General features: G+C 39.2%; 1 protein-coding gene across 2 annotated transcripts in view; it reads right to left on the reverse strand.

The window, feature by feature from the left end:
* Positions 1-641: 641 nt before the first annotated feature.
* Positions 642-23,019, reverse strand: part of pkn1b (protein kinase N1b) — a 96,095-nt gene continuing 73,717 nt past the window's right edge. For both annotated transcript variants that reach the window (XM_034189772.1, XM_034189771.1), the window contains exons 14-22: positions 22,459-22,531; positions 20,628-20,719; positions 10,602-10,778; positions 10,376-10,438; positions 9,499-9,575; positions 9,198-9,340; positions 8,397-8,504; positions 2,945-3,025; positions 642-1,489 (exon numbers count right to left, since the gene is read on the reverse strand). In XM_034189772.1, the coding sequence (XP_034045663.1) occupies positions 1,286-1,489; positions 2,945-3,025; positions 8,397-8,504; positions 9,198-9,340; positions 9,499-9,575; positions 10,376-10,438; positions 10,602-10,778; positions 20,628-20,719; positions 22,459-22,531 (1,018 nt within the window). In that variant the 3' untranslated portion in view covers positions 642-1,285. The remainder of the gene's footprint in view (positions 1,490-2,944; positions 3,026-8,396; positions 8,505-9,197; positions 9,341-9,498; positions 9,576-10,375; positions 10,439-10,601; positions 10,779-20,627; positions 20,720-22,458; positions 22,532-23,019) is intronic.

Here is a 23,019-nt window from a genome sequence, read left to right on the forward strand (position 1 = left end):
TTCTTTAAAAAAAGGTTTGAAGTTAACGCTTATTGGTAGCTTCAGATAAACGTTTAATCAGTTTAGCAGTTTAGCATTAATCACAGTTAACTTTTCAGTTAGCAGATTAGCAGTTATTGAAGGTAATCTGTAGGATAGCTGTGCCCACCATTTAACTTATGTCAGATTTCTAAACTGCAGAAAACCACCTACATGAAATTGTGCAGTTTTATTACTTTAAATAAAATATGTATTTTCTTCTTTTTTAATCGGTGACTCACAGGTTGGATTTATTTATAGATATTTTGCAGCTTTACATGTGTATTATGTTCACAGTGGAGGCGCATAAAAAACCGCAGTGTGTGTTAGCTCGGGTTGTGCATGTATTGTATATCACATTTTGTATGAACATACCGAAGAGAGCTTAAAAATGCAAAAATCAGAAAGGAACAAAAAGTCATGTTAACGGCATTTTATGACTCTGAAACACATGGTGAGGATTTATTTTTAAATTCATGAGTCTTTGTCTCAGAGCTGATGCCTTATTTTTTTCTACTGTATGCAAATAAAATAAATTCCCCTTTATTATGGATTATTGATCAGGGTTGTTTTTTTGTTTTTTTTTTGGGGGGGGGGGGGGGGGGGGTCCAGACACTAAAGGATCAGTGTTTGTGTGTTGATTCACATCTTTACTGAGTCACAGTTCCAACATATTTGATCAGCAAGTAACTGAAGAAATGCAGATTGGAAGAAAACATAAAACACAAGAACATATAAAAAGCTTTTTAACATTCAAAAATAACTGTAGTTAAGAAGCGGTACTAAAGATGGGGAAATAGCCGACATGGAGATGATCGGCCGCTGGCTTTTCGCTGACATGATTCAAAAATGTCTTTCCTCTGGCTCCCCCAAGTGTTACTGTGCAAGTGGTGCGTGATTGAGAGTGACGGTACATTCACAGCTAAAAACACACATCCAGCAGCAGCAAAGAGATAAAGGGAACAAGAGACTAACTCAGGGAAGATGCTCGGCTTTCCATCGGAATCGTCACTTTCAACTGATTACTTGGCTCTATGTGAATTCCAGAAAAATATTAATTTTCCACATTTCACTGTGGACTCCCGGCATCGTCCACTAGATACATAATCTGAATTAACTTCATGATTATCGAGTCGTCCTCCTCTGGCTGAAGTCTCTGTGCATATCGCCATCTGTCACCAAGTTCCTCTCCACTATACATTCAGTTTTCGCAGTCTTTCTCCTTGGCAGTGGCAGCTATCAACCCAGTGAGCTACGACCCCTAACCCTAGCAGAGGTCAGAGACGTAATCAAAATCCTTGAAGTAGTCCTGTTCTTTTCGGGAAAGGGAGCGACGCTCGCGGGGTGGCGTGAGAGCAGGAGGCTCAGCTGTGAACTCCACATCAAAGTTGCTGACGTCTTCTCTTCCTTTGATGGATGGGACAAAGGGGGGCGGGACCTTTCGCTGAAGAAGCTCCTCCCAGTTCAAGCCCTAAAGAGATTTATCATGTTAGTCAATAGAGCCACAATGGAATCGAGATGATAGTCAGTGTAAACTGGCCAAGTGTGAAAATTACCACTTTTAATTTGTTCTGCCAAAAAAAAAAAAAAAAAAAAATCTACAGGCATATTAAAAGTCACAACACAAGGAAAATGCTAAGGCATTGATAGCAGTCGTCATCTGGTGAGGACCAGTACAGACATAGATTACCTAAATCTCACCTGGTTAAACATGTCTTTACAGAGTGTTATTATTATTTTATCATTTATTTATTTATTACTTATTTTTGATTCCATCAACTGGCAGATGAGGGTGAAGGTTATTTGGTCCTTTCATGTTTTGGCAACAGTGTAACAGAAGTGCTTCAGTACGATGAAAGAAAGATAGAAAATCTCAGCTCAAATCTCCCATGTGCCTTCAAGCAAACTGCAGCTAAAATTTCCTGTTGTCCTTTTAAGAAAATTCACCTGTACTCCAGATGCAAAATAAGCTAATTTGCACTTATTTTTGAATATATAAAGACAAATTAAAATATTATTTAAATCCAAATAAGTCCCTTCAGTTGCTCCCTTGTTTGCAATCGGGGTCGCCACAGCAAATCCAAGGTGGATCTGCATGTTAATTTGGCACAAGTTTTATACCGGATACCCTTCTTGACGCAACAAAACATTAAACAGAGAAATGTGGCAGGGGAGGGGTTTGAACTGGGAACCTTCTGCACTGAAACCAAGTGCACTGACCACTTGGCCACCACCCCTGTGCAAAACTGTCTTTATAGTCTAACTGAATCCAAATATAATATAAATAGATTTAAATATATAACAATAAATAAATAAATCTGATCTTAAATTTCAGGGGTTTCGATATTTGCGTCACACGTACATTTTATCCCTGTATTTTTAAAGTCATGATATGTAAACGTTTGTTGATTTTTGTTCAATAACTTTGAACATTCTATTCAATATTCTAATTTAAAAAATTCTGAACATATTCTGTACATAAGATTCAGAGGTTCTAATAATTCTGACCAGAACTGTAACTATGAAATACTGTGGACAATTTGAACTAAATTACAAATTTATTTGGATTTAGACACATTTAGTGTTTTATTCTGATAAATAGATGAGTGAACATGGCATGTTGAATGGACGACAGCTCAGGTTAACCAGGTGAACACAAGCCTACCGGACTAATAACCACAAGCATACAGCACTGTGCAAAAGTTTTAGGCACCCCAGAGTTTTGTTAAACGTAATGTGATGATGGGTTTTTCCCCCCCCCCCCCTTTCATTAATGGATCAACAGATGATGAAATACAACCTGATTTTCTTAGTTGTTTCAGTCAGAACTTTAAAGCTGAATTATTCACCCTAGAAAAAGTTGGTTTTGAGGAGGGTGGGGGTGAAAAACCTGTATTAGAAAAAATGTTGAAAATTAGATACTCACTCTAAAGAAAGGCTGCTTTTTGACATCTTCGGCATCTTTGTCTCCGGAGCCGAGACGTCTGTCAGGATTCCTTCTCAACAACTATCAACCAAGAAAAATAAAACAACAGCAAAAAGTCACTGAGACACGTCAGCTGACATGTTAATGTTTATTTCAGTCAAACTACTAGAACAACAAACAACCGCATGCATATCTGTGCTGAAGTCAAAAACAGCCACAGTATTCAATTATTTATATGTTCCACGACTCACCTACTTGATCCAGATCCAAAATAAAATGTAATGATTTCTGTTTTAGGTTTTGTAAAAATTCATTAATTTAGTTTTGAGTAATCAAAAACAGACAGGTCAATACACATACATAAACAAGAAACCATGATATAAAATGAAGCATCATGTCCATGGCAGATGATGTGCCAAAAGAAAACCAACCTGAAGGTGCAGCAGAGGGTTAAAGGTCAAATATGTTATGCTTATTCCAATTAAGAGTCACTGGGAGCTGGAGCCTATTCCAGGGGTGATTGGGCAAGAGGTGATGTACACTGTGGACAGCACACCAGTCTGTCGCAGGACCACATCCAGACAGACAGTCACACTCTCACTTACAGTCAATGTAGAGTCACCAACTCACCTAACCTGCATGTCTTTGGAAGTGGGAAAGCTGGAACACCCAGAGGGAACCCACGGAGAGAACATTCAAATGGCAGATCCCAGTACCGTCTTCCTATGAGGCAACAGTGCTACAGTGGTACCCATGTATCAAGCTATGTATCAACCAGTGGTGGGCACAGTTCCACTAATCCGCTAACCGCTAATTATTGAAGCTAATGTTTTCATTAGCGGATTAGTTTATCAGATAACTTTGAAAACCATCAGCGGACCAATTGGTTTCTGATAAATTTAGGCCCGATAATTTTTAGACCGCTAACATATTTTTGCGGGCATAGTGAATAAAGCTTAACAGTTAAAAACATTTCTGGAGTCTGAAATCAAAGATTTTAGTGCCTGCCTGTTACATGCTTTGTAGCAGACAGACAGCTAAGAGAGGTACAGCTCTATCCTCTGCAGGCAGAGAAGAGCTGACTGCCCAAGAGAAAGAAAGAGAGAGGAAAAAAGAGATAATTTCTCTTCACACCATACAGACTCGACGGCATATCACCCAAGTCATGCACAGGCAGACAGTTTTGACTCATGGTTAAAATTTTAAACAAACTGATTCCGGAAAATTCTGTTTGTTAAGTGGATTCAGCACTTTAAGCGAATGTGTGGCACTTGGTATTCATACTGCCATGAACACTGCCATCTATGGCATTAACATTGAGAACTGCTTTGAAATGCTCAGCTAATGCTGCCCTTTAACCGCTGCACATGGACAACAGCATTAACATTGCAACATAAAATTCTTTGTATACTGTGCCTAAAACTCTCGTGAATATATTCTCTGGGTTTATAGATGTTGTTACTGTGTTTATTTTATGTAAACATGCCAGAAGCTCAGGTTGTTTCTCCGTTATTTTCAATGGGAGTTGCTGTGAGCTGCGAACTACAAGCCCAATTCCAATGAAGTTGGGACATTTTGAAAAATGTAAATTAAAAACAGAATACAATGATTTGCAAATTGTCTTCAACCTATATTCAATTGAATACACCACAAAGACAAGATATTTAATGTTCAAACTGATAAACTTGATTGTTTTTGTGCAAATATTTGCTTATTTTGAAATGAATGCCTGCAACACGTTTCAAAAAAGCTGGGACAGTGGTATGTTTACCACTGTGTTACATCACCTTTCCTTCTAACAATACTCAATAAGCGTTTGGGAACTGAGGACACTAATTGTTGAAGCTTTGTAGGTGGAATTCTTTCTCATTTTTGCTTGATGTACGACTTCAGTTGTTCAACAGTCCAGGGTCTCCGTTGTCCTAATTTGCGCTTCATAATGCACCACACATTTCAATGGGTGACAGGTCTGGACTGCAGGCAGGCCAGTCTAGTACCCGCACTCTTTTACTCCGAAGCCACGCTGTTGTAACACGTGCAGAATATGGCTTGGCATTGTGTTGCTGAAATAAGCAGGGACGACCCTGAAAAAGACGTTGCTTGGATGGCAGCATGTGTTTCTCCAAAACCTGGATGTACCTTTCAGCATTGATAGTGCCATCACAGATGTGTAAGTTGCCCATGCCATGGGCACTAACACACCCCCATACCATCACAGATGCTGACTTTTGAACTTTGCGCTGGTAACAATCTGGATGGTCTTTTTCCTCTTTTGTCCGGAGGACACAACGTCCATGATTTCTAAAAACAATTTGAAATGTGGACTCATCAGACCACAGCACACTTTTCCACTTTGCGTCTGTTCATATCAAATGAGCTCAGACCCAAGGAAAGGCGGAGGTGTTTCTTGATGTTGTTGATGTATGGCTTTCGCTTTGCATGATAGAGTTTTAACTTGCACTTATAGATGTAGCGATGAAATGTGTTAACTGACAATGGTTTTCTGAAGTGTTCCTGAGCTCACGTGGTAAGATCCTTTACACAATGAGGTTGGTTTTTAATGTAGTGCCGCCTGAGGATCAACGTTCACGAGCATTCAATATTGGTTTTTGGCCTTGCCGCTTATGTGTAGAAAGTTGTCCACATTCTCTGAATCTTCTGATTATATTATGGACTGTAGATGATGGAATCCCTAAATTCCTTGCAATTGAACATTGAGAAACATTGTTCTTAAATTGTTGGACTATTTTTTTTCACGCAGTTGTTCACAAAGTGGTGATCCTCGCCCCATCTTTGCTTGTGAATGCCTGTGCCTTTCGGGGATGCTCCTTTTATACCCAGTCATGACACTCACTGTTTTCCAATTAGGTGTTCTTGGAGCATTCCTCAACTTTCCCAGCCTTTTGTTGCCCCGTCCCAACTTTTTTGAAATGTGTTACAGGCATCCATTTCAAAATGAGCAAATATTTGCACAAAAACAACAAAGTCTGTCAGTTTGAACATAAAATATCTTGTCTTTGTGGTGTATTCAATTGAATATAGGTTGAAGAGGATTTTCAAATCATTGTATTCTGTTTTTATTTACATTTTACACAACGTCCCAACTTCATTGGAATTGGGGTTGTATTAACTTCCAAGCAGGTTTAAATCGTAGAAGACATGGATTAACTGGAATATTTGTTTTAGCAAGTTTTCAGGGTCTCATGCATGCAGCGTTTTATTAGCGTGATGAATAGCATAAAAATGTACATTTTGGTAGTATAATGTTCATTTACAATTGCTGTCATGTGGATTTTCTATGCTGTTTAGACCGCAGCAACTTTCTGGTGCACAGATTATGGGATATAGGGCAAATTTGCTAAAAGTGCTGAATCCACTTAACAAACAGAATTGTCAGTTTTCAAATTGCCTTTTTTTCAATGAAAAAAAAACATACTTACAAATACAGAATTTATTTGTAAAACCCACCACGTTTCAGTAAGTTGTGTGTTATACTGACCAACCAACCACTCATGTCTGTCAGGAAACTAATTTACCCATAATGCACTATGGTATGTGTCTAAATGCTAAAACCTTCAAAATTATTGCATTACTTTAAAACTAAAATATATAAAAAACTATATAAAACTATAAAGCAACAGATGTGACGTTAATTTAAATAACTTGTCTGGAATTACTTTGTTTAAAATTTTAACCATAAGTTAAAACTGTCTGCCTGTGCATGACTTGGGTGATATGCCGGTGAGTCTGTATGGTGTGAAGAGAAATTGCCTCTCCTCTCCTCTCCGGTCACACAGAAGCGCTGGCTTGTTGGTGTCAGTAGCTGCTAATGTACTGAACTCAATACTGAAAGTTATCGGTTTAGCTTTTATCTGTAACTTCCACTAATTTTTTTTTTTTAGGGGTTTATTGCTTTAGCTTTATAAAGGAGCGGATTAACTGTTATTGAAGCTAAGTTTTTGGTTAACTGTGCCCGCCACTGGTATCAACATAGCTTCACTTTAAAAACAACAACCAAACCTACTTTTCTTGCCCTTTGTAGAGCAGGTAGTTGAGTGGACATGGAGCTGGTCTACCAATATTTAGAACTGGGTTTGAATCTGATCATGCTACCTGTCTGCATCCTTTGACTAGACACTTAATCTACATTGTCTCAGTACACTCAGATGAAAATGGGTACTGGCCTTGACTGGGGAAGTAACCTTCATCAGACGGGTGTTCTGTCCAGGGTAGGCTGCAGACTCTCATCTGTTTAACGCTACATAATCCGGAGATAAACACGGGCACCAACGGGTCTCAGGGCCTATATATGACTTACTTGCTCTTTGATATCATAAAAACCCCACTTTCTTACACCGTATCATCAATCAAAGAAAACCTAATATTTAATCTGATTACATCATGAAGAAAATGAAACATTTTTGTTTTATGATATCATAAAGGGGACAGCATGGTGGCTTAGTGGTTAGCACTGTTGCCTCACAGTATGAAGGTCATGGGATCGATTCCCACCTGTGGCCTTTTTGTGTGGCGTTTGCATGTTTTCCCCGTGTTTGTGTGGGTTCCCTCCAGGTGCTCCGACTTCGTCCCACATCCAAAGACATGCAGGTTATGTGAATTAGAAAGTTTAAATTGTCCGTTGGTGTATGTGCGGGTGTGACTGTCTTTGTTTGTCTATATGTGGCCCTGTGACAGACTGGCATCATGTCCAGGGTGTACCCCACCTCACGGCCTATGACGGCTGGGATAGGTTCCAGCCACCCTGTGACCCTTAACTGGAGTAAGCAATTGACAGGGAATGGGTGATAAAAACCAAAACTTCCAAAAATCAGAATTCTGACTTTTCTGAAGTGTAGCCATGGAAGTTCTGATGATGTTAAATGCTGTTGAGACAAACATTGGCAATGTGGGAGACCAATGAAACCCACAAAAGTCCAAATAACCTCAGAAATGTGGTTCTAATGCTACAACATACTAAAATTCTGCTTTATTTGTAGAACTGTAGAACAAACAGTATGATTGTAAAATATCTTTCCAGAGGTCTTTTGTGATCTGGAGTTGTTTTAACTGACTTTAAATGGACTGCATTCATATAGTGCGTTTCCTTCTGCATCAGATGTTCAAAGTGCTTTACAATAATGCCTCACATTCACCCTGATGTCAGGGTGCTGCCATACAAGGCGCTCGTTGCACAGGGAACAACTCTAGGATTAAGGACCTTGCCCAAGGGCCCTTAGTGGTTTTCCAGTCAGGCTGGGATTTGAACCAAGGATCCTCTGGTCTCAAGCCCAATGCTTAACCACTGGACCATCACCTCCCCACTTTCATAATTTAGAAAATGTATTCAAGTTATTCAGTCGATAAAAGAAGTCACATAAAACTCCTCAACCATTTATGAAGGAATTTTGTAAAAAAAAAAAAAAAAAAGAAGGAAAAAAAAGTTTGTATTCACCCGTCTCATGATGCCGATGGCCTCAGTGGAGAGGAAGCGCGGGTAGCGCACTTCATCATTGACTATGCTGTCAAAAACCTCCTCCTCATCGTCACCTGGGAAAGGAGACTGAAAGATGCAGATGCAAAGTATTAATGCTCCATTTATTTATTAGATCTACATGAAACATTTGCACTGCTTCCACTGTTACACTGTGTGGATTTTCTTTTGAATATTAATTCAAGCCAGCCTTTCGCACAGAGTGGTCCGCCGCCCAGAGTGATCCATAAACAACCCCTAGTGGTCCTTGACTATATTGGTAAAACATCATATCATAACTGAAAAGTGTTTTTCAAATGTTTAAAAAAAACCTCCAAAGTCTAATAGATAGGATCATATATGTATTATTTTCATTATTAACTCAACATATGTAAGGTTTTGGGATGTTTGGGGAGTTAGGTGGTCCATATATTCTTGGTATGTTCAACATATAGAGTAAGTATCAAAATAATAATAATACTTCATATTAGCATTAATGTGGTTGTACAAACACTGTAAGTATTTTGAGATATTTATATAAATAAATGCGGGACGTTTTTTTTTTTTCTCATTTCTTTACTCTTTTTTTGGCCACAATCTGTTTTCAACTCAGAACAGAACAGTTTAAATCAGACAAAATCCAACCAGCAGAGGGCAGCAGCATGAAAAGCATGCCAAACGCTTTTGATTGTTTTACAATAATTAGTGTACGTCTGAAGACACTGAGGTGAAAATACATTTTAGCACCTCTGGCGTTATATGAAGTCATCAAGGATTTCTCACCTCTCCCACCAACATCTCATAGATGAGCACGCCAAGCCCCCACCAATCCACCGCTCTGGTGTAGGATGTGTCTGTCAGCACTTCAGGGGCCAAAAACTCAGGGGTCCCACAGAATGTACTAGTCCGGTCCCCATACCCCATACCTTTTAAAAGAGGGAGACAGAGTGTTGGTGTTGAGCGTGATGAAGGGGTTTGGGTTGAATGCGAAGCATGAAGAAACAGAAATATGCTTGAGAACTAGAATAAGTTGGTGTATAGTTGCTGTTCTGCGCCCCCCCGCCCCCAAAACATGGACACATACCTTCTTTACAGAGTCCAAAGTCTGCGATCTTCACAAAACCCTCCGTGTCCAGCAGCAGGTTATCCAGTTTAAGATCCCTGAAGGAGATTCACACAGAGGTGTATGATTAATGCAGTTCATAGGCTCTGGGTGGGGGGTGCCGCCCCTTCCCCTGCCTCCTACCCAAGCGTTTTAGTAGTCCTACCATAACCCCATCAGATATTCACCATTTCTCTCATTCTCTGGCTGATCTAGTCCTATAACACCCTCATTGTTTATGCACTGGACTCCACTGATAAAACACAAGATGTTATCTTCATTATTCTATTCACTCTGCCTTTCCAGCATGATTAAAAATGGGTTATTTCCTTGTCAAACAACTTCAACAACCAGAAGTTAATAAACAGAGTTAGGCCATGAAAAAAATAATGGTTTGTTTCTAATGGTATAACAGATCTGTAATCCATTAATTGCCAAGTTTATATAATGATGTGCAATAAAGATTTTTTTTTTTCATGGTGATCTGTCAAGTAATAACTGCATAAATCTCGATGCAGAGTTGTAGGGAAATCAAAGTGTGAGCAGGTAAAGCAGCTGTGTATTCACATTAATGAAGCCTGTTTAAAAACAGGCAGCCTCTGCTGCCTCGTGCTCCACTTGAAGCAACATACTGCAGGCTCAGTGCACCTTTGTGTCCAAACACAGAAAGAATCTCTCCAAAACATCAGGAGTTGTGGTTGAACTGTTGGCTGCCTCTTCCTTGTACTTTCGTGAGCCCACTGAACCAACTGCTGTGCTCAAAGGATGCTGAGAGTCAACTGAGCTTGTGCGTGTGCGTCTGTAAAACTTCTGGAGCCACCACTGATACATTTTGACATTTGAAAATCCACAAACTCACCGATACACAATCTTGTGATCATGAAGAAACTGCAAACCCAAGACAACACAAGCTGAGTAGAACCTGTCGGGCAGAAACAAAATGGAGAATGGAACACAAAAGCAACTTCCTGTTTCTACTGTATGCAGTAACACTCCAACATTTTTCTTACATGCACACACAGACCACGAAGATTTCCAATTGAAGACAAAAACACTGAACATTCACTGTCCGCTGCAGAACTCACACAGCACGTGGCTCTGTGAAGACATCTGCATGAATGTGCATCATCAGGTCTCCTCCCGCCGTGTACTCCATGACAAAACACACATGTTCTGGCGTCTGGAAACATGCAAACAAGTTGACCAGGAAAGGGTGGTGGGAGCTGTTGACGGTCTCAAAGATCCGCTTCTCACACATCAGACTGAAGACAGACACACAGACAGACAGAGGGGGAGGATGTGAGTGAGGCACTGATTACTGTGCGAGGTGTAATCGTGCGGTGAATGAAGCATCTTTAACACATACAACCCTGAACACTTTTCTGTGTTAGCTAGAGGACCGGAATGTCAGAATGCAAACGTCCAAATCACTTAGACTGGACATTAAACAGATTTTAACTTGTGACATCCTGATTACAAAGTCCGTGTGATGTCCCACTGAGTCCATGCGTGAACAATGGCGGTCAGTGTTCACACACACAGGGAGTGGGCGTGTTGATAATGTTTCTATCATGCAACTGGCTTGAAACTGGAAGGATACAATCATCAGAGGGTGAAGAAGAATGACCATTTATACAAAGATGTCAACAAATATTTCGTACGTGGGAACTCCTGTACTCTAAACCCAAATGTTCAAATTAATTAAAAAGATTAAGTAGTGTAAACTCAAAGTTTTAAGAAAACGTTTGACTTACTTAAATATTTCAAGTTTGTGTAACATGGTCTTGCTTTTTGAGTAAATTTAACTCAGAATTTTAATTGACTTGAACTAACTGTATATTAAGTAAGCAAAACTTCAAAGTATAACTTGAGCACAACTTAAAATAATTAAATAATTACATATGGATATATTTGAGTTGACTTAGTGAACACTTTAGCAGGGATGGTGGCCTAGTGGGTAGTGTGCTTGGTTTTGGTGCAAAAGGTTATGTAGATCCACCTTGGATCTGCTGTGGTGACCCTGAGCGAAAAGCAAGGGAGCAGCTGAGGGACTTAATGAACACTTTAATTGTAATCATGAGGTACATGGAGTGTATAATCAAAATTTTTAAGTTCTGGTAACAAATGACTTTAAGTTTATGAACTCAAAAATATTGTGGCAACTGATTACTTCAGTACAGTGGTGTCAAAAGTACACACATTTGTTACTTAAGTAGAAGTATAGATACTGCAGTTTAAAAACACTCTGGTAAAAGTTGAAGTATCAACTTGACCTCTTTACTCAAGTAAAAGTGAAAAAGCATGTGCTCCAAAACCTACTTAAAGTATAAAAGTATAAAGTAACCTTTTAAAAAAAAAAGGTACATGCCACTATATGAATTGAAAGCTTAATTTAAAAACTGATTCGTTCTACATGTGGCCCAAGACCCAAAACCCAAAATTACCCCCCAACACCACCCGCACGAAAATGTTTCAATTCTACAAGCTTTGAAATGCAATCTGGGGCTATTCCAGACAATAAACTGCAGTGAGTGCAGCATCCATTTAATGAAGGGAAAAAAAAAACAAAAAACACAACTTTCCTTATTCAAATTCATGCCAGTAGTATTCTGCTCTTACTAGGATGCAGCAGTTTTCTAGTTTGGCGGATAGTTCTGGAGAAAATCACTGAAGAAATTAACAAATTGAAAATATGGTTTGACCGAAACAAACTGTCATTAAATAAGACAGGGATGAAGTGGAGGTGTAAGAGTCACTAGGTGTTCACAGGAAACACTTATTTATTTATGTATGTATGTATTTATTTATGTATGTTCATTGTTAGTTGCTTTTATATTCTCTGTTGTGTTTCTATTCAGGTTCTTTTTGCCTCTTTCTCTAAAATTGTATATAATAATCATTAGATTATTAATATATAAACAAAAATAAATGTAAGAAATATTACAATTTGAAAACAAAAGCACCCGAACGTGATGACAGCTGCAATTGCTTAATGCTAAGTTTTAATATTGAAAATGCCATAGACATGCTAACGCATAAGCGTCACTCCCGTTTTTAAGTTATAAACAGTGGTGGGCACAGATAACCAAAAAATTAACTTCGATAACAGATAAGCAGATAACTGAAAATTTATCTTTGATAAAGATAAACCACCCAAAAATGTATCGGAAGTTACAGATAATCGATAACCGATAAATTCCAGTATTGGCTCTGGTACATTTGCAATTACTAAGAAGCTGAAATTGACTTTTAACACGATTGCTTTTGAAAGCGTCAAAACGAAAAAAGACCCAAAATGTTTGACCATGCTGCCCCCTGTAGGAAGCTGCACAGAAAAATCCTGAGAGCACCCACAAAATGAGTGTCATCGCAAAATGTTTTGCATGTGGAGAGAATGTTTGATGATGTGCGCACGTTTTATGATGTTGTAAAACGTGCACTCAATATTAGTACGTAAGTAAATTTATTTATATAGTGCCTTTCACAGACATAAGTCACAAAGCACTTCACAGGTTAAAATGCAATAATAAATAATAAAAACATAGATAAAACAAAGGACAAGGTTAACAATTGGTCAGTTCTGAAAAGCCTTATCTTGACACATAAATGTTGGCTTTACACTGTGCGTGTTTTGGCCATTTTTCAGATGATTTTTCATTCGTGCGAGAATTTTTTGGACCAAGTTTCAGGTTAATCGCGCGTCCTGCATCGTGTAGTGGAGTAACAAGCTTTAACATCTCACGACCACCTCCTGCTGCTGAAGAGCTACAAAGCATCCAACCGCAGAGCTGTCTTGTAATGTTTTTTTTGTTGTTGTTTTGTTTTTAAACTTAATTTGTAAAAAAACAAACAAACAAACAAACAAACAAAAAAAAAAAGCCATTTGCAAAGCCAAAAAGTTGATTTGACCACCATCTGATATAACCGGGTCAAAATAAATAGAACACTGCCATCTACTGGTGCCCAGACGCTTAGTACTTGGGGCAAATACTGCCATGAACACTACTGGCCAGTAGATGGCAGTAGCGGCCTTGAAAACTTGCCAAACAAAATTCCAGATAATCCGTCTGCTACATTTAAGATGTGTGGAATTTAAACGCAAATACAATAACGTCTATAAACCCAGAGAATATATTCACGAGAGTTTTAGGCACTAGAGTTTAATGCTGTTGAAACAGGAGTTTCTCTGTGAAGTTTCAGACCTTTTGTCTGACTTAGTGCTTAGCTCTTGCTTGCCTCTACTGGTGGTTGGCTCTCACTGCGGTATTGTATCACTTCCTGTTCCGGAGCACAGCGGTGTTTTGCTGTATCTGTTAGCTGTTTAATCTGCGCAGTTAGATTGATCTAGTTAACTAGATAACGACTTGTTTCACAGTGTAATCTTCACGTGCCTTAACTAAAGCACTCCCTCTGCTGAATCACCTCTAAATTATTTACACATTATTCACTTTGTGTGTTTTTAGGAATCCGCTAGCTTAGCGCAGCTACTAGCTCTTAGCCGGTTTAGCATGGCGGCTTCTCCTGTCTCTCCTGCACTTTTCTGCTCTGGGTGTGAAATGTTTAGTTATTCCTCGGCCTCCTTTAGCAGTAATGGTACTTGTAATAAGTGTAACTTATTCGTAGCTTTGGAGGCCAGGCTGGGCAAATTGGAGACTTGGCTCCACACCGTGGAAAATCCTACAGCTAGCCAGGCCCCTGTAGTCGGTGCGGACCAAGGTAGCTTAGCCTCCATTAGTTCCCCTCCGGCAGATCCTGAGCAGCTGGGAAAGCAGGCCGACTGGGTGACTGTGAGGAGGAAGCGTAGTTCTAAACAGAAGCCCTGTGTACACCGCCAACCCGTTCACATTTCTAACCGTTTTTCCCCACTCGACGACACACCCGCCGAGGATCAAACTCTGGTTATTGGGGACTCTGTTTTGAAAATGTGAAGTTAGCGACACCAGCAACCATAGTCAATTGTCTTCCGGGGGCCAGAGCAGGCGACATTGAAGGAAATTTGAAACTGCTGGCTAAGGCTAAGCGTAAATTTGGTAAGATTGTAATTCACGTCGGCAGTAATGACACCTGGTTACGCCAATCGGAGGTCACTAAAATTAACATTGAATCGGTGTGTAACTTTGCAAAAACAATGTCGGACTCTGTAGTTTTCTCTGGGCCCCTCCCCAATCGGACCGGGAGTGACATGTTTAGCCGCATGTTCTTCTTGAATTGCTGGCTGTCTGAGTGGTGTCCAAAAAATGAGGTGGGCTTCATAGATAATTGGCAAAGCTTCTGGGGAAAACCTGGTCTTGTTAGGAGAGACGGCATCCATCCCACTTTGGATGGAGCAGCTCTCATTTCTAGAAATCTGGCCAATTTTCTTAAATCCTCCAAACCGTGACTATACAGGGTTGGGACCAGGAAGCAGAGTTGTAGTCTTACACACCTCTCTGCAGCTTCTCTCCCCCTGCCATCCCCTCATTACCCCATCCCCGTAGAGACGGTGCCTGCTCCCAGACCACCAATAACCAGCAAAAATCTATTTAAGGATAAAAATTCAAAAAGAAAAAATAATATAGCACCTTCAACTGCACCACAGACTAAAACAGTTAAATGTGGTCTATTAAACATTAGGTCTCTCTCTTCTAAGTCCCTGTTAGTAAATGATATAATAATTGATCAACATATTGATTTATTCTGCCTTACAGAAACCTGGTTACAGCAGGATGAATATGTTAGTTTAAATGAGTCAACACCCCTGAGTCACACTAACTGCCAGAATGCTCATAGCACAGGCCAAGGCGGAGGATTAGCAGCAATCTTCCATTCCAGCTTATTAATTAATCAAAAACCCAGACAAAGCTTTAATTCATTTGAAAGCTTGACTCTTAGTCTTGTCCATCCAAATTGTAAGTCCCAAAAACCAGTTTTATTTGTTATTATCTATCATCCACCTGGTCGTTACTGTGAGTTTCTCTGTGAATTTTCAGACCTTTTGTCTGACTTAGTGCTTAGCTCAGATAAGATAATTATAGTGGACGATTTTAACATCCACACAGATGCTGAGAATGACAGCCTCAACACTGCATTTAATCTATTATTAGACTCAATTGGCTTTGCTCAAAATGTAAATGAGTCCACCCACCACTTTAATCATATCTTAGATCTTGTTCTGAGTTATGGTATGAAAATTGAAGACTTAACAGTATTCCCTGAAAACTCCCTTCTGTCTGATCATTTCTTAATAACATTTACATTTACTCTGATGGACTACCCAGCAGTGGGGAATAAGTTTCATTACACTAGAAGTCTTTCAGAAAGTGCTCTAACTAGGTTTAAGGATATGATTCCTTCTTTATGTTCTCTAATGCCATATACCAACACAGTGCAGAGTAGCTACCTAAACTCTGGAAGTGAGATAGAGTATCTCGTCAATAGTTTTACATCCTCATTAAAGACAACTTTGGATGCTGTAGCTCCTCTGAAAAAGAGAGCTTTAAATCAGAAGTGCCTGACTCCGTGGTATAACTCACAAACTCGCAGCTTAAAGCAGATAACCCGTAAGTTGGAGAGGAAATGGCGTCTCACTAATTTAGAAGATCTTCACTTAGCCTGGAAAAAGAGTCTGTTGCTCTATAAAAAAGCCCTCCGTAAAGCTAGGACATCTTACTACTCATCACTAGTTGAAGAAAATAAGAACAACCCCAGGTTTCTTTTCAGCACTGTAGCCAGGCTGACAAAGAGTCAGAGCTCTATTGAGCCAAGTATTCCTTTAACTTTAACTAGTAATGACTTCATGACTTTCTTTGCTAATAAAATTTTAACTATTAGAGAAAAAATTACTCATAACCATCCCAAAGACGTATCGTTATCTTTGGCTGCTTTCAGTGATGCCGGTATTTGGTTAGACTCTTTCTCTCTGATTGTTCTGTCTGAGTTATTTTCATTAGTTACTTCATCCAAACCATCAACATGTCTATTAGACCCCATTCCTACCAGGCTGCTCAAGGAAGCCCTACCATTATTTAATGCTTCGATCTTAAATATGATCAATCTATCTTTATTAGTTGGCTATGTACCACAGGCTTTTAAGGTGGCAGTAATTAAACCATTACTTAAAAAGCCATCACTTGACCCAGCTATCTTAGCTAATTATAGGCCAATCTCCAACCTTCCTTTTCTCTCAAAAATTCTTGAAAGGGTAGTTGTAAAACAGCTAACTGATCATCTGCAGAGGAATGGTCTATTTGAAGAGTTTCAGTCAGGTTTTAGAATTCATCATAGTACAGAAACAGCATTAGTGAAGGTTACAAATGATCTTCTTATGGCCTCAGACAGTGGACTCATCTCTGTGCTTGTTCTGTTAGACCTCAGTGCTGCTTTTGATACTGTTGACCATAAAATTTTATTACAGAGATTAGAGCATGCCATAGGTATTAAAGGCACTGCGCTGCGGTGGTTTGAATCATATTTATCTAATAGATTACAATTTGTTCATGTAAATGGTACTCTTCTTCACAGACTAAGGTTAATTATGGAGTTCCACAAGGTTCTGTGCTAGGACCAATTTTATTCACTTTATACATGCTTCCCTTAGGCAGTATTATTAGACGGCATTGCTTAAATTTTCATTGTTACGCAGATGATACCCAGCTTTATCTATCCATGAAGCCATAGGACACACACCAATTAGCTAAACTGTAGGATTGTCTTACAGACATAAAGACATGGATGACCTCTAATTTCCTGCTTTTAAACTCAGATAAAACTGAAGTTATTGTACTTGGCCCCACAAATCTTAGACACATGGTGTCTAACCAGATCCTTACTCTGGATGGCATTACCCTGACCTCTAGTAATACTGTGAGAAATCTTGGAGTCATTTTTGATCAGGATATGTCATTCAATGCGCATATTAAACAAATATGTAGGACTGCTTTTTTGCATTTACGCAATATCTCTAAAATTAGAATGGTCTTGTCTCAGAGTGATGTTGAAAAACTAATTCATGCATTTATTTCCTCTAGGCTGGACTATTGTAATTCATTATTATCAGGTTGTCCTAGAAGTTCCCTGAAAAGCCTTCAGTTAATTCAAAATGCTGCAGCTAGAGTACTAAGGGGGACTAGAAGGAGAGAGCATATCTCACCCATATTGGCCTCTCTTCATTGGCTTCCTGTTAATTCTAGAATAGAATTTAAAATTATTCTTCTTACTTATAAGGTTTTGAATAATCAGGTCCCATCTTATCTTAGGGACCTCATAGTACCATATCACCCCAATAGAGCGCTTCGCTCTCAGACTGCAGGCTTACTTGTAGTTCCTAGGGTTTGTAAGAGTAGAATGGGAGGCAGAGCCTTCAGCTTTCAGGCTCCTCTCCTGTGGAACCAGCTCCCAATTCAGATCAGGGAGACAGACACCCTCTCTACTTTTAAGATTAGGCTTAAAACTTTCCTTTTTGCTAAAGCTTATAGTTAGGGCTGGATCAGGTGACCCTGAACCATCCCTTAGTTATGCTGCTATAGACTTAGACTGCTGGGGGGTTCCCATGATGCACTGAGTGTTTCTTTCTCTTTTTGCTCTGTATGCACCACTCTGCATTTAATCATTAGTGATTGATCTCTGCTCCCCTCCACAGCATGTCTTTTTCCTGGTTCTCTCCCTCAGTCCCAACCAGTCCCAGCAGAAGACTGCCCCTCCCTGAGCCTGGTTCTGCTGGAGGTTTCTTCCTGTTAAAAGGGAGTTTTTCCTTCCCACTGTCACCAAGTGCTTGCTCACAGGGGGTCGTTTTTACCGTTGGGGTTTTTACGTAATTATTGTATGGCCTTGCCTTACAATATAAAGCGCCTTGGGGCAACTGTTTGTTGTGATTTGGCGCTATATAAATAAAATTGATTGATTGATTGATTGTTGTCTCTGGAGTCTGAACAGAGTGTCTGAAATGCATTTGTCCTGTCGTGAACGTCTGAGATTACCCTATGCTACCCATAATGCATTGCTGCCGGGCACAGCATGTGCTCACAAAACCTTAAAAATTAGCACATTACTTTAAAATGAAAACATACGAGTATATCTGATATTTTCACTTCATAAAACTTCAGACATGACAGTAATTTTAAATAACTTGTCCAAAATGAGTAGGTTAAAATTTGAACCATAAGTTAAAAATGTATGCCTCTGGATGACTTGGGTGATATTGCGGTTATATCAGTATGGCGTTAAAGGAAATGATTTTTTTTTGGGGGGGGGGGGGTCACCACTTCTCCTTTGCCTACAGAGGATAGAGTAGTTTTTTTATGAAAACAGCTCTCTTCTGTTTGCAGAGGGTAGAACAATATACCTACTAGGAAACTTTTAACAGGTAGGTCTCAACTGCTTTTAAGGTTTAAAAATTTTTTTCACTGTTCAGCTTGGTTTATTATGTTATCGGTCTAAAAGTTATCGGTCGGCAACTCGTCGGAAGATAATTAGTCCGATGATGGTTTTTAAAGTTATCTAAAAAGATAATCCAATAATAATGAAACGTTATCTTCGATAATTATCTGTTATCGGATTATCGGAAGTGTGCCCACCACTGGTTATAAAATACATCTATCAACTGTTTCAGAAGACCATAACAGGTCGGTTTAACATAGAAAAGGTAAATAATACTCACAGAAGTATGCTCTTTGGGGTTTTAGCGGGGGAAAATTAAGCGAAAGAAAGAAAGAATAAACGAAGCAATAGGTCGAAGCATTGCTTCAATCTGCGAACCATTGCTTCGATTGGTTCACGGTTCAAAGCAAAGCCGTGCTGCAGAAAAGTTGATTACAGGCGCACATGACGTGAAATATATATATATATATATATATATATATATATATATATATATATATATATATATATATATATATATATATATATATAAACATTAAACTGAAGCCAAGAGTAACGAGGCTGTTTGTTTTAAAAATGTAAGGAATAGAAAGTACAGATAATTGTGTGAAAATGTAATGAGTAGAAGTCAGAAGTAGGCAGAAAAATAAGTAATGGAGTAAAGTATAGATACCTAAAAAGTGTACTTAAGTACAGTAACGAAGTATTTGTCCTTCGTTACTTGACACCTCTGCTTCAGTATTACCCTACGTACCGGCCCGGGCTCTGCGTTCTCAGGATGCAGGATTACTTATTGTCTCTAGGGTGAATAAAAAGTCTGCAGGTCATAGAGCTTTCTCTTATCATGCCCCTGTTCTGTGGAATGATCTCCATGTGTCAATAAAACAGTCAGATTCTGTGGAGACTTTCAAGTCCAGAATTAAGACGCACTTATTTCCCCTTTCGTATGGCTAGCATACTGGCATAGTATGTTTCTATGCTTTTTACTCTTTTAATTCATTTTATTAGGAAATGGAGCAGGCCGCGGCCTCAACTTTATCTAAATTCTAGGTCTTTTAGTGAAGCTTAGGGTTAGTGGCCGACAATCACCTTAGTATTTCTTCTGTTTTTCTTGTTGCTTGACAAATTACACTGTAATTGTCTTTCTGATGCTTGATTCTGCTTTTTTTTTTTTCTCTCTTTTCTCTCTGTTTGAGGTGCGGCTCCATCCAGAGATGGGTGTGGTATCTGTTGCAGAAACCGTCCTGTGCACCGGCAACATTTCCTGTATGTTTTGTGAATTGTTTTGTAATTTGTGTCTGTAGCAAAGGGTCACCCCTTTGAGTCTGGTCTGCTTGAGGTTTCTTCCTCAGAGGGAGTTTTTCCTTACCACTGTTGCTCTGGGGGTTGGTAAGGTTAGACCTTACTTGTGTGAAGCGCCTTGAGGCAACCTTGTTGTGATTTGGAGCTATATAAATGAAAATAAATTGAAATAAATTAAAATGGAAATTTTTGAGTTCTGCCAACTTGTTTGGGTTTACAGTGTGTTGCTAAGGGCCAAGGCCAAAATTCAAGTAAAGGCAAGATGGATTTCTTCAGCATACTTGCAGAGCCATGTCACGCCCTACCCAGACACCTCTAAATCAAATTTCCAGAGGCTTTGAATGTCTCTGACATGTACATTCTCCTGATATGTGCTATATGTGTGAAAGGGCAACTCCAGACAATTCCCGCAATTCATGAGAAAATTTGAGTGTTGCATCACAAAACAGCATTACCTTTCCACTTCATCCCGAGCAACAATGTCTCCCTTTTTCAGGGCCTTGATGGCGTACAGGATGCCCGTCCGTTTGTATTCTGACAGCAACACCTAAAACGTCCAACAGAGGTTTCCTTTAGAAATGGTTGTTTTAACGACAAAACACAAATACAAAAAAAAAAGAGAAAGAAATATGACAAACTGACAATCATATAATCTGAGCAATGTATGTCTTCTGTCTCTTCCCCTTCTCCCCCCTAATCCTTGGCCCAATTTCCACCAACCTTGGTATGTTGATGAAAGTCGAGGCAGGAACTGCCTGTTAATCTGTTTGTTTTGGAAAAGGTCATGGTCATTGGGGTCAAAGGTTAAAAATTATGAGTTTTCACTGGGATGTCCACCAAATTTTGAAAACATGCAGGTGGGTTCTGTAATGGCACAGATGAGATGAAATTTACCAAAGATCAGTCATTGGGCTCAAGTTCATTTGGTCCAAATCTAAAATTTAAATATTTCACTCCAGTTTACAGACGTGGCACACATGTAGGTGGGTTCCGGAATTGCCCAGCAAGGTCAAATTTGCCAAATTATAATCACTGTGACCAAGGATATGTCTGCCTGTCTGTTTGTTGACCTAATCCTGCCTGCTCCTTTTGCTCATTTCTACCAAACTTTAAATATTTGCACCAAACTTGGTACTCATATGTAGGTGGGTTTATGGAGCTTTTGGAGTCAAGAGGTTACTGGACACAGGTGTTTGGAAATGGTGATGTGTTTGTAAGAGAATGATAGTCCAAATCTTTAGGGTCCTGGAGCTTATGGTCTTACTGTGCAGTACTGAGACTTGGATGCTAACCAGTGACCTCAGATGACTGGAGGTCTATGGTACCAGGTCTCTTTGGAGGATCCTTGGGTACCGCTAGAATGACTTTGTGACACATGATTGGTTACTTAGGTAGACTAACATGAAAAATATCACCTGCATTGTGATGGAGTGTCAGCATTGATATTTTGGCCATGTGGTGCATTTCTCTGCACATGATCCAGCACATACTGTAGGTACATAGGTTTTGAGGGACCTACTGGCTGGAGAAAGTAAGGGGATGCTCATGCTTCACCCAGCTGTGGCAGATATATAGTTACTTTCGAGAGGTGGGGATGGACCAATTGTCTGCCTGGGTGGTTGCCATCCAGGACACAAGATGGTTATGTGGTATCACAGATGCAACATGTGACACCATCGCATGCTCCCAGACTTGACATGACTTGACTTTGAATATTAATATTGGATCCATAAGTTGAATTTTGGATCTTTTATTTTTTTTAAGCAAGCGGCGGTGGCCAAAAGACCCTAGGCTATGCAAAGGGAAATTTCCATCACACCTGCGATATATCATTATTGTCTTCAACAAGCCCAGACATGTCCAACAGATGGCAGAAAAGTACTTGGTATATTACAGAAGCATCTGGTACATCAAAGGTCACCAAATATTAATACCTTATCTGCATTAATTTAGATATATACAAGATGATGCCATTTATTGTTTTTGAGTTATCATGTTAAGAAAACTATCAATCATACATGTCATAATAAGGTAGTAAATCCCAAGATGAAATTTGAGGAATGTTTTACATTTGTGGACATGTCGTGCAAGCTCTTTGATTGCCTGGGTGGAGTTGCTGTTTGCATTTAACACAAAGGACATTGTGTCTACTTTCAATTAAACATACTGCCTAAATAAAGTAAAAAAAAAAAAAAACACTCTCTTGAAATTACGTGAATATTTAAATGCTTAAAATACTGGTAGAGTTTTAGATTAGCTACATTTTGTTAAAAAAGTGGGAGTTACCTTCCCAAAATGGCCCCTGCCCAACACGGCTATCATTTTGAAATCCTGCAGACAAAGAGGTCCTTGGTTCAGTCTGAAACAGAGAGAGTATATAAGCATATTTACACACAAATATGAAGAAACAGAGTTGACCTTCAACTTAAAGCTACAGTGTGTAACATTTAATGTCATCTGGTGGTCGGGTTGCAGATTGCACTTTGATACCCTGTCACGTTTTCACTTTATGCTTTTCCAGGGGTGAAAGTAGTGTTAATTTTTTGCCGTTACAATCACAATCTATACTGTGTTATCGATTTATATTATTAACTGCTCCCTGGGCATCCTTGAAAAACAAACATTTCAATCTACTGGGCGCCAGTAGATGGCAGTGTTCTATGCATTTTGACCCCAGTTATATCGCACGGTTGTTGACCTGAATCACAACTTAACAGACTTTTCGGTTTTGCAAATGCTTTTTTTTTTTATGTTTTTTTAACAAATGAAAAAATGGCATATTTTACAAAAGCGCATTCATATGTAAACACCAACACACACATTACATTCACTTGTGTTGGTTTTTAC

Source organism: Thalassophryne amazonica, chromosome 16, assembly GCF_902500255.1.
Source record: "Thalassophryne amazonica chromosome 16, fThaAma1.1, whole genome shotgun sequence".
Lineage (NCBI taxonomy): Eukaryota > Metazoa > Chordata > Actinopteri > Batrachoidiformes > Batrachoididae > Thalassophryne > Thalassophryne amazonica.